Source organism: Rhinopithecus bieti, unplaced genomic scaffold (genome assembly GCF_001698545.2).
Source record: "Rhinopithecus bieti isolate Rb0 unplaced genomic scaffold, ASM169854v2 scaffold_18688, whole genome shotgun sequence".
NCBI lineage: Eukaryota > Metazoa > Chordata > Mammalia > Primates > Cercopithecidae > Rhinopithecus > Rhinopithecus bieti.
This window is the reverse complement of record NW_016809492.1, coordinates 1,560,039-1,572,915: the sequence shown is the minus strand read 5'-3', so window position 1 is coordinate 1,572,915 and position 12,877 is coordinate 1,560,039. Positions and strand designations below refer to the sequence as shown.

Genomic DNA, 12,877 nt, shown 5'->3' with positions numbered 1-12,877 from the left:
TGCTCAGGAGACTGAGGCAGGAGAATCACTTGAACCCAGGAGGCGGAGGTTTGCAGGGAGCCGAGATCGCACCACTGCACTTTAGCCTGGGTGACAGAGCAAGACTCTGTCTTTAAAAAAAAAAAAAAAAAAAAAAGGGGCCAGGCGTGGTAGCTCACAGCTGTAATCCCAGTACTTTGAGAGGCCGAACCGGACAAATCAGGAGGTCAGGAGATTGAGACCATCATGGCTAACATGGTGAAACCCCGTCTCTACTAAAAATACAAAAAAAATTAGCCAGGTGTGGTGGCGGGTGCCTGTAGTCCCAGCTACTCGGGAGGCTGAGTCAGGAGAATGACGTCAACCCGGGAGGCGGAGGTTGCAGTGAGTTGAGATCGCACCATTGTACTCCAGCCTGGGTGACAGAGTGAGACTCTGTCTCAAAAAAAAAAAAAAAAAGTAGAAGTGTTCTTTGGTAAGAGAGGTAGCAGGAAGAAGAGAGAAGAGAAAAAAGCTGGATTTCTGTGTGAAGGCTTATAGGAATTGAAAGGGGTGGGAAGAAAGACCTAAAATTGATCAGAGCAAAGCGGGCGCATGATACTGATGCACTCTCTCCCTTTTCCTTTCTGAGAACAGAGCTTCTCAGCAGGCAGACATCTCAGTTGCTTTGGTTTGAAGTTCTGGATGGATTTTGTGAAGTGAGAAATGACTTTCTGTTTTGTTTTAGTGTGTTAGCCTTCCTTATTTGAAGTAGGAGGAAGTGAAGTTTGGTTGGTGTGATTTGGTTAATACCTAAATTGTAAAGGTTGCTTGTGCAGCAGTGGATGAGGAGGCCCCGGGATCTGCTTTGTCTGTGTTTGTGTGTCATCTTAGACTCTAGTTTGAGATGAATATTGGGCAGATAGTAAACAAAGGTTTACATCTACCTTACCTTAGAGGGGAAAGTACAGTGACCCTTTCTCTCACTAGCTCATAGTTCATTCACGTAGTCTATACATAATGCAGATAAATGGTCTATGTATCAATAGTTTACATATAGATAGTATATCGATACTATAAATTTCCTCAGTTCTTTTCAGGCTTATAATTTTCATTATTTTTTAGCCATCTGTTATGGTTTGAATTGAGGATTTAAATTCCCCATTGTGACTTTTGATATTTGTGGCTGTAAACTCCACTGCTGCCTGATTCTGTGAGCTCTGATGGTGGGGCCGGCTGCCTGAAGAGGCAGGGCACCTGCCCATCAGCTCTCATGGTCACTCTTTGAGTGAGCATTGGAACAGGAAAGGGTGGTGTATAGGTGTTCAGGAAACCAAATCCCTGTCTGCTGCGTTTAGGACTACCCCTTGCCCCCTAACTGATTTCATAGTTACAAACTGCTCATGTTCACAAAAGAGTGGACCTTTTGGTCCAAGTCAGTTGAGCCTCCTGCTAGTGAAAAGAGTCTCGAGAGATGGCAAGTCACACTTACACACAAGGCATTCTGCCACTCTTCACCCTCTAGCATACAAGTTTAGTGAGAATATAGCACACTAGTTTCCTTGAGTTCCTTGTAAAATCAGTGCACCAGCCAGCCTCCTTGAACTCTTTTTTCCCTGGAACACATATTCTCTTGGAGTGGCAGTGCATGATTGCTTACTCCCTTCTAAAAATCACTTGCTTACTGTGGGGCAGGTACATACCACATGTGTAAAAATATATTTAAATGTATAGTGCCTTATACATTTAAACATTTTACTTGCTTTCAGGGACCTTATCAAGATTCAAAAGAAAAAACTACATCCTGAAAGAGTATTAAGCTCCGTAGAAACAGAATGACGGCAGTCCAGATTTTCAGTGTAGCTGCTGGCACATGTTGTCCTTTTGTACGGGTCCCCACTGACTGGGAACTTTGGAGTCTTCCTAGTCAGTCCCAGTTCTGTACATAATGAACTAGCTAACCTAGGGGAAAATATGCTTTTGAAAAACATTTCAGTGCTATATTGATGAATGGATACCAACCTCCCCACTCCACAAGGTGAATTATGTTCCCCTACTTAGTAGGCTCATAATTACCAGTCACCAGAAGTGAATCTCAGCACCAACCTGAAGCGAACTTGAACACTAACAGTTCTTCTTTCTAACATTGGTTCTGATTTTTGTTAGTTTTTTAAGTCTCTTTGAGTGAGATGGTATTGGCTAATGTCTTTGTTTTTTAAATCTGGTGTCCTTTTAGATTATACATCCAAAAACTGATGATCAAAGAAATAGATTGCAAGAGGCTTGCAAAGACATCCTGCTGTTTAAAAATCTGGATCCGGTAAGATAAATCTTAATAATATAAATGGCTTTTTTTTCTCCCCAGTGACAGCGTCAAGAACTGTGCAGGGTCTTGAGTTTTGCCCTTTTTGTAAGCTGACATCACCCTGGGGTGATGGTAAAGGCCCCCTTGCAGATGCTTGCATGCACAGTAGGTTGAACTGCAGGAGAGGAATATTGAGTTTGGGGGAATATACTGCTGTTGGAGCAAGAAGTAAACAAGCCTGAGGTGTTTGTCCTATGGAAGATGTTATCTCATCTCTCAAGATACTATTGCCCAGGTAAAAAGAGGTTAGGACCTTGCACTCTTTGCACCCAGCAGGGATATGCAGGGATGCTCAGGGCCCATGGAGGATTGTTTCTCTTTACAGCCAGTAATAGTAATTATATTTGAATGTATATAAACTCTATATTATACAGATTAAAAGTAACATTTCACTTGACTTTAAGGTGAGGGTTTTGTTTGTTTGTTTGTTTGTTCTTTATAAGGATTTGGAAATCTCTAATCTTTGGGTTTGGTATTTCTAGAATACCCACTCTTGGTATGAGTGCGTGTGCTGTTCAAACTTTGGGATGCACTGTGATGTACATGTTCTGCTTCCTTTATCTCAGATTATGCTTAGTCATTGCTATATAGTTATTTAGGAGTGAACCTCTGCTGCCATATTCCAAATGTGAAAATAGAGTCAACTTTTGTAACTTACCTCCGCTTTTTCTTTGGTCAAACTCAGCATCTTTGAGTTTTTGGTGATGTCCTAGAGGAGAAGCATTAAATCAAGATCTGCTCTTTTAAAATGAGGTCTTCTTAAAAGGACATTTTTATAAAGATTCAGGTACTGCATCGTACCAGTTCTATACTGTGTCATATTTACACTCAAATATTTTTAAAATCTCCTTTGTTTCTAGTATAATTTATGTTTATATTATGTCTTCCAGGAACACAGTACATTGTGTGACTTTGGAGATTTATGTTAGGTCCACACATTACAAGTTTGTCTGTCCATCTCTGAGGCTCCATTACTGGCTTTGACAGACCTGAATTTGACCAGACCCAGGATCCATCAGTCACTTCATCTGTCCATTGTCTGAGGGCAGGAACTGTGTCTTTTGTATCTTTGCATCACTCTTTACGTAGCAGATGGCTCGCGGCTCTCTACACGCACTAGGCTCTCAAAAGAAAACATGGGACTGAGACAAGAATGCTTTATCCTTTTGTTACTGGAAAGAGGTCCTGATCCAGACCCCAAGAGAGGGTTCTTGGATCTCGCGCAAAAATGAATTCAGGGTGAGTCCGTAAAGTGAAAACAAGCTTATTAAGAAAGTGAAGGAATAAAACAATGGCCGCTCTATAGAGAGAGCAGCCCCCAGGGCTGCTGGTTGCCCATTTTTATGGTTCTTTCTTGATGATATGCTAAACAAGGGGTGGATTATTCATGCCTCCCCTTTTTAGATCATATAGAGTAACTCCTGATGTTACCATGGCATTTGTAAACTGTCATGGTGCTGGTGGGAGTGTAACAGTGAGGATGACGAGAGGTCACTCTCATGGCCATCTTGGTTTTGGTGGATTTTGGCCAACTTCTTGACTGCAACCTGTTTTATCAGCAAGATCTTTATGACCTGTATCTTGTGCTGACCTTCAGTCTCATCCTGTGACACTTAGAATGCCTTAACCATCTGGGAATGTAGCCCAGTTGGTTTCGGCCTTATTTTACCCAGCTCCTATTCAAGATGGAGTTGCTCTGGTTCATGCACCTCTGACACTTTTCTAGTTATCTAAGTATACATATTTAATCCTAAATAATAGTTTTGGATAGATTTGTTATTTGTAATAAAATGATGGTGTTTAAATAATATCTAACTCAAGTCTTATTAAAAGTTATGCCAGGCCGGGTACGGTGGCTCACGCCTGTAATCCTAGCACTTTGGGAGGCCAAGGTGGGCAGATCACGAGGTCAGGAGATCGAGCCCATCCTGGCTAGCACAGTGAAACCCTATCTCTACTAAAAAAATACAAAAAAATTAGGCAGGCATTGGGATGGGCACCTGTGGTCCTAACTACTTGGGAGGCTGAGGCAGGAGAATGACACGAACCCAGGAGGAGGTGGAGTTTGCAGTGAGCCGAGATCATGCCACTGCACTCCAGCCTGGGTGACAGAGCGAGACTCCGTGTCAAAAAAAAAAAAAAAAAAAAAAAAAAAAAAAAAAAAAAAAAAAAAAAAAAAAAAAAGAAACAAAAAAGAGTTATGCCAAACCCTTGAACATAGTTATAGTCTCATGGTATGAATTCATTAGTTCAGAGTGGCCCTGATATATCCTTGTCCATTCAAGTTTCTTTGCTCAGTTCATTCAATGCATATTTACCGAGTACCTTCACTTACCAGCAGTGGGAGTTAGTGCTGAGGAAGCAAAGACCTGGTTCAGTACCCTGAGGTGATATCAAAGCTAGCCTGTGGATCACATGATCACACACAAATGAAGGACCAATGTAGTATTTAACTCTTTTGCTCCAGAGTCACACAGAAGGCAGTGGTAAAATCAATCCTTAGTTTTACACTTAGAGGTAGGCTTTATTCAATAATTCTATATTTTTTGACTAGAACTTTACATGAGAGAATTTCAGAGGTCATCAAGAACAGTGCTCTTAAGCTTTAATACACTGATATATCATCAGGGATCTTGTGAAAATGCAGATTTGGATTCTCATGGTCTGGAGTGGAGCCTGAAAAGTCTGCATTTCTCACAAGTTCCCAGGTAATATTGATGTTCTTGACCCACAACATACTTTGAATACCAAGGGACTAGAGCTAAATGTGAATATGTTCAAGTTGAGTGTTTGGTTGCTGTTACGTATGTTATGTTTGCATGCTTTCCTATTCAGTGAACCAGTATTTTAATGCTTCAGTGGGGACTAAGTCGTGAACTTCTGATGTCTGTAGGGTTAAGTGATATACAGGCATAAATGAAATCATTGCTAGTTATGCTTTCCTGGGATGTTGTTTTTTCTGTTCTGTCTTCTAAATTAAATTGATCTTCCTTGCTATTTCAACTTTAGCTCTTTAAAAGCATTGTGAAAATTTTGGTTGCATTTAAAAGTATTAATATTTAAGAAAGCTTTTGCTAATATAGTCTGGCGAGGAGCATCTTTGCTTAGTGTGATTATTTTGTAAACATAGGAGTGTTTTAGACTTTTTTTCACTGCTTTGCTGAAAGTCTTCAATATGTATTTTAAAAACCAGCTCATAGAGAGAAAAAAATTCAGTTTCTGAATTGTCATGATCGAATGTTTTATAGAGAAGAAACAAATGTATTTACATAGTCGTTTTCAAAAGACCCTTTTTTGAATTTGAGCTCAGACCACCTTGAATTACTCCCTTACTATTTAAATCCTTCCAGAGATGATATAGGATGTAAGTAAGTAAAATTTATTTTTCTCAACAAATTACCACCTGGAATAAGACATTTAGCCCAAAACATGGCAGATTGGAGGTTTTAGTTTAAGCGCATACTATAAAACAGCTTTCTAGTTTTTTATGATACACATTATTTACAGTAACCCAAATGTGTTTTAATTGAATTACATATTCAGCTCATATAATCTGCTTATCATACAGCTCCTTTCATTTTAATTTCTTGACTACTCACTGTTTCAAGACCTGTTTAAGGTATTGGAGGCCACAGAGATATTTAAAGATGGTTGTTGTCCTTTTGGAATTTATAATTTAATGAGGGTACAAACACATCTGCAAAGCATGTTGGGAAAACATGATACATGCTGTAATATGGTCAGGGCACAGTGAGAAGATGTCTGTCTCTTAGCTTACCTTAATGGTTCAGAAAGTTGGAGAGGTCACTGAGCTGTGCCTCCGAAAATGAGGAGGGAATCACCAGGTGAGGAAAAGTACAGAGTATTATCACTAGAGCCTAAAGTGGCAACCGTCCAGTGATGGATGGCCTCCATCTAGTGATGGGAGTGATGGAGCTAAGATATGGGTGCTGTATCAGGAAGGACCATTCTTTCTTGAATGCTATGCTGTGGTGCTGGACTGCCTTGTAGGCAGTGGGCACAGCTGAAGAGTTTTAGTCAGAGAATGTAACTATCAGATTTTTCTAAGGTCACTTTGGTGGTAATGTCGAGGAGGAGTTAAAGAGGGGAGAAAAAATGGGGGAAGCAGACAAGAACAAAAGAGTGGAGCCCAGTAGAAAACCAGGTCGTGACCTAGGGAAAAGAAATGGGCCTGAACTCCAGGGAAGGGGGAAAGGGACAGACAGAAAAGAATGGTTTCACAAAAAAGGATTAGCAGAATTTGGTACTTGGTGATCGATTTAGTTGGGGACTGAAGGAAAGTGTCTAGCTGGAGTGACTGCGAAGTTGCTCCCTTTTCCTGAAATGGGAAAACTTGAAGGAGGAAGGGGAAACTACTAATTAGCAAGAAGAATGATCTTGGCTTTGTGTCTACTATCTTATTTGAATTTCCTGAAGTCATTATTTAGCTTGAAAATCTTGCACTTCCTAGACTTGAGAACATTTTTCCTTGGAGAGCTGTATATTCATATGTTGAGCACAGCATTTATAATTATTAATCCCTTTGAAGATATTCTTTTCATGAATATTTTAATGCTCCACTCAGTAGGCCATTTTCCTTCTGAAATATTTCTAATTTGAGGCTAACTGAAACAATTTTCTTAGGCTATATGATAGACTCTTTCATTAATGAAGAGTAAATTGTTATTTCTTAAGTGAGTCAGAGCCCTTTGCTGAGCTCAGTCTTGAATTGGCATTCTGTAGGAGAATTAAATGTGGATTTCCTACAGTAGTTGTCAGTCATCATGATAAGCCTCTGCATATTAAATATTTCCTAAGTTCTTTTCACTCTGTGCATAATTATAGGGAAATTACATTTTGATTGACTAGAACAGACACCTGTCTGTATTTTATCAGGAATTGCTTTTTCATATATCCGTGTATGAATTCTTCAGTTCTGTAATGTTTTCAAATGCAGCTAATTCCAACATCACAAAATAGTTAATGTAGCAATTTATTTCACCTTTTTTCCCCATTTGACATTTAGAGTCAGAACCAATCAATAAAGCTGATGTTCACCCTCTACCTGCCTTAAAAAAGTCAAAATATAAATAGCAAGCAAAACAAAATATTAGTAAATCATTTAATCAGCTTTTAGAATTTTGATAGGTGACCATATGTTGCCTGAGTTGATGAACTCATTTGGGTAGCATGGTCCCTGTGGGGCCAATTAGCGCTACATCAAGAAAGGTCTGTTTCACTGCTACCTTGGCTTCATCTTCAACCTTGGCTGCTGTTCCACAAAAAGATGCCAGAGCTCACACAGGGACCCAAGAAGGGGATGAAAACCACTTCCTGCAAACCCATCACCATCATTCTTCCGAAAGTTTTTCTTAGCCCATATGAAGATGTAAAATGATGTTCTCAGTTTAATTAGAGTTTTTTTAGTTAATTAAAAAAGATAAATCAGTATACACGTAAAATTGACAAACATTCAAAAAGAACAAAAAAGTAGTCAGTGAAAGGAAATCTCCTTTCCACCTCTGCCTCTCAGAAACCCAGTTTCTTATGAGCCACGTTCTTTTAGTACTATCTTGTATATTTTTCTAGGGTCATACAATACACATACAAGTATATTCTTTTTCAAATTTTGGTGGCAACAAAATTAACACACTGTTATGCCCTGTTCCCTCCCTCCCTCCCTCCCTCCCTCCTTCCCTTCCTTCCTTCCTTCTTTCCTTCCTTCCTTTTCTTCCTTTCTTCCTTTCTTTCCTTTCTTCTTCTTTTTTTTTTGTGGAGAGTCTCACTCTGTTGCCCAGGCTGGAGTGTAGTGGCATGATCGTGGCTCACTGCAACCTCTGCCTCCTGGGTTCAAGTGATTCTCATGCCTCAGCCTTCCGAGTAGTTGGACTACAGGTGTGCACCACCATGGCCAGCTAATTTTTGTTTTTTGAGTAGACATGGAGTTTCACTATGTTGGCCAGGCTGGTCTGGAACTCCTGACCTCAAGTGATTTGCCCGCCTCAGCCTCCCAAAGTGCTGGGATTATAGGCGTGAGCCACTGTGCCTGGCCTGCTCCTGTTCTTTTCAAATTTAACAATATATCAGTATTTATAGAGGTTCCATATTCTTTTTTAAAAATATTTTCATCAGTATTGTTTATACAAGTTTAAACTAGTAGCTTTTATGTATTATAAAGCTAAATCATGATAACACATTAATGCTTTGCTGTTGCCATTATGTTATAATTGTACATATAGCAGCAGATTCCAAGTAACCAAAACAATATTTAAAAAGAAGAACAAAGTTGCAGGATTCACATTTCCTAATTTTACAACTTATTGAAAAGCTACGGTAATCAAAATAATATACTGGGCTGGGGTAGACATATAGAAAAATTGAATGGAATTGAGAACCTAGAAATAAACTTATATATTTATGGCCAATTGATTTTCCCACAAGAGTGTTAAGACCATTCAATAGAAAAAGAGTAGTTTCTTCTACAAATGGTGCTGAATCACTGGATATCCACACACAAAAGAACAAAGCTGGACTCCTTTGCATATACCAGAATTAATTCAGAAGGGATCAAAGGCCAAAGATATAAGAGCTTAGACTATAAAACTCTTAGAAGAAAACATAGGAGTAAGTCTATATGGTCTTATATTTAGCACTGGACTCTTAGACACCAAAAGCATAAGAAGAAAAGAAAAAAGAGATAAATAGGACTTCACACAGGTGTAACATTTTTGTACCTCAAAGGGCATTATTTTAAAAAGTGAAGACAGTCTGCACAAAATTATTTGCCAATCATATATCTGATAAAGATCTGGTATCCAAAATACATAAGTAACACAGCTCAACAGTAAAAAGACAAAAATTCCAATTTAGAAATAGGCAAAGTACTTGAATATACAAATGACCGGCAATCAAAAAATTCTCAACATGGTTAGTCATTAGAGAAATACAAATCAAAACCACAATGAAATGCCATTTCATCCCCACCAGGATAGTTACAGTTTTTAAAAAGGAAGATAAAGTGGTTAATTTTATGTTATGTGAAGTTCACCTCAACAAATTTGTAGTTCCCTCTCACCACTCCTTTTCAACATAGTGCTAAAAGTCTTGGCTAATGCAGTAAGACAAGAAAGTGTAGTAAAATGTATGGAGAAGGAAGAAATGTACCTGTCTTTTTTCACAGATGACATGATTAAGTAGAAAATGGGAAAGGCTTCCAGAGCTAGCAAGTGATTATAACAAGGTTGCAGGATACAAGGTTAATATACAAAAGTTAATCACTTTCCTTTATATCAGCAGTGAACAAGTGGAATTTGAAATTAAAAATACCATACCATACCATCCCCCCAAAATGAAATATTTAGATGTAAATCTAACAAAAATATGTATAAGATCTATGTAAGGAAAACTATAAAATTATGAAGGAAATCAAGGAAGAACTTAATACATGGAGAGATTTGCATGTTCATGGATAGGAAGACCTAGTATTGTCAAGATGTCAGTTTTTCCCAAGTTGATCTGTAGATTCATTGCAATCCCAACAAACTGATCCTAAAGTTTGGAGAGGCAGAAGACCTAGGAGAGCTAACACAATATTGAAGGAAAAGAACAAAGTTAAAGTACTAATACTAACTGACCTCAAGACTTAGTATAAAGTGACAGTAATCACGACAGTATAGTATTGGCAAAAGAATGTACAAATTGATCAGTGGAACAGAACAGAGAACCCAGTAACAGCCCCACTTAAATGAAGTTAACTGATCTTTGACAAAGGAGCAAAGGCAACACAATGAAGTAAAGATAGTCTTTTCAACAAATGGTGCTAGAAAAACTAGACTTCTGAAAAATGAATCTAGAAATGGACCTTATATTCTTCACAAAAATGAACTCAAAATAGACCACAGATCTAAATGTAAAACACAAAACTATAAAATTCCTAGACGATAACATGGGAGAAAATCTAGATGACCTTGGATTTTGTGATAACTTTTTAGATGTAACACCAAAGGCACATCCATGAAAGAAAGAATTGATAAGCTGGACTTCATTAAAATTAAAAATTTCTTTGCTGCAAAAGACACGTCAGCAGAATGAAAGGACTGTCTCAGACTGGGAGGAAATATTTGCAAAAGACACAGCTTGATAAAGGACTGTTATCCAAAATATACAAAGAACTCAACAGTAGTAAACCATCAGATTAAAAAATGGACCAAAGATGTTAACAGACACCTTGCTGAAAAAGATATACAAATGGCACACAAGCATATGAAAAGATGCTCCACATCACATGTCATCAGGGAAATGCAACTTAAAACAACAATGAGATACTACTGCACATCTATTAGAATGGCCAAAATTCGAACACTGACAGCACTAAATGCTGGTGAACATAGGTGGTTCAAGAACTCATTGTTGGTGAGAATGCAAAATGGTAGAGTCACTTTAGAAGATTGTTTAGTGGTGTCTCTTACAACTAAACGTACTCTTACCATCCTCTTCAGCAGTAATGCTCCTTGGTATTTACTCAAAGGAGTTGAAGACTTAGGTCCACACAGAAACCTGTACACAGCTATTTGTAGCAGCTAACCAAGATGTTGTTCAGTATGTGAATGGATAAATAAACTGTGGTACATCTAGACAGTGGACAGAATGAGTGATCTTGTTATGAAAAGACAGGGAAGACATGGAAGAACCTTAAATGCATAATACTAAGTGAAAGAAGCCAATGTGGAAAGGCTATATGCTGCATGATTCCAACTATTTAACATTCTGGAAAAGGCAAAATTATTTGCAAGGTAGCCCTTGTCACTGCTAGACAGCTCTCATTTCTGGGCAGGTCTTTACATTGTACCAAAACCTTCATGAAACTTCCACCCAACAGTCCCAGTTATGGCCTCTAGAACTACTGATGTCATGGTTTGAACAGAAGATAGCTGATGTATTCTCATATAGGTCTTCTTTTCTGTCACCTAAATGCCTTGTTTCCTGAAATTTCCCCATTGCAGGTTTTCACATTTCTTGATTCCTCTTCTTTTAGTGTTACCTCGCTGCCAGTGACTCCTTTGAAAGAAAGATGTCTGAAAATCCCTATATGCCTACAGCAGCAGAACTTTTTGGTGAATGAATCTATGACAGTTTATTTATCCAGTGCCCTGTTGATAAACTATTAGTTTGTTTCCAGTCTTCTGCTATTGTGATGCAAAGAAAAATGGTGATGCATTTTATAAATAGCTATATAATAACTTCCTAGAAAAGGAACAGTGAGGTAGAAGATTATGCATATCTGAAATTTTATTAAATTTTGACAAATTGCTTTTTTGGAGTTCCATTTTACCTTCTCACCAGAAGTCTGTGTGAGAATGCCTCTTTTCCCACATGGTCTCCAACACAGTGTGATATTCTAACATTTGTATCTTTTTGAATCTGGCGAGTGAAAAGTGGCATCTCATTTCGATTTGAATTTGGATTTCTCTTCATTTTGAGAGAAGTTGAGTAACTTTTCATGTTTCTAAGAATCCCCCTTTCTCTTTTCTGGAAGCTTTGTAGATCTTTTATCTTTAGTGTTCTAAAAATACATTCTTTCATCCTAGTGTGGGGATTTATGGTCATTGATTGTGCTGGGTACTTCAGTGTGCCCTTTTGGTCTGAAAACCGGTGTTGTTTGGGTCTAGAAAATTCATCCTGTATTGTTTATATTTCCTCCTTTTTGTTTTCTCTGTTACTGTCTCTGACACTCCTTTCTTTTCATCTCTTTATTGACTTTTTTTTGAGGTGTTTGGTTTTGATTTATCTTCTTACTCTTTTATTTACCTTTAAAGAAATTGTAATGGTGGATACATGTCTTTATACATTTGTCAAATGCATAGAATGTACAACACCAAGAGCAAACCCTAATATAAACTGTGGACTTTGAATGATAATGATGTCAGTGTAGATTCATCACTTGTAACAAATTTGCCACTCTGGTGGAGGATGTTTATCATGGGGGAGTCTGTGCCATCTGTGGGGGGCAGAGGATATGTGGAGTATATCTGTACTTTCTGCTTAATGTCCCTATGAGTTTAAAACTGCTTTAAAAGAGTCTATTTTATTTTTTATTTTTTACTTTTGAGACAGAGTCTCACTCTATTGCCCAGGCTGGAGTGCAGTGGAACAATCACAGCTCACTGCAGCCTCAACCTCCCAGGCTCAAGCAGTCCTCCAATCTCAGCCTCTCCTGAGTAGCTGAGACTGCTCATTTTTTTGAGACAGAGTCTCACTCTGTTGCCCAGGCTGGAACTCAGTGGTGTGATCACAGCTCCCTGAAGCCTCAACTTCCCAGACTCAAGCAGTCCTCAGACCTCGGCCTCCCGAGTAGCTGAGACTACAGGTGTGCACCACCATGCCCAGCTATTTGTTTTGGTAGAGACGGGGTTTTGCCGTGTCATCCAGGCTGGTCTCAAACTCCCAGGCTGAAGCAATCTGCCTGCCTTGGCCTCCCAAAGTGCTGGGATTGTAGTCATGAGCCACTGTACCCTGCCAAAAAAAAAAACTTTTTTAAAGAAAAAAAAAAAAAAA

The 12,877-nt window shown here is 38.6% G+C and overlaps 1 protein-coding gene across 1 annotated transcript in view; it reads left to right on the top strand.

Annotated features, from left to right (window-relative positions):
• Positions 1-12,877, top strand: part of PRKAR2B (protein kinase cAMP-dependent type II regulatory subunit beta) — a 114,399-nt gene that overhangs the window by 80,312 nt on the left and 21,210 nt on the right. The window contains 1 exon segment of the mRNA XM_017889585.1: positions 2,195-2,278. Within this exon segment, the coding sequence (XP_017745074.1) occupies positions 2,195-2,278 (84 nt within the window).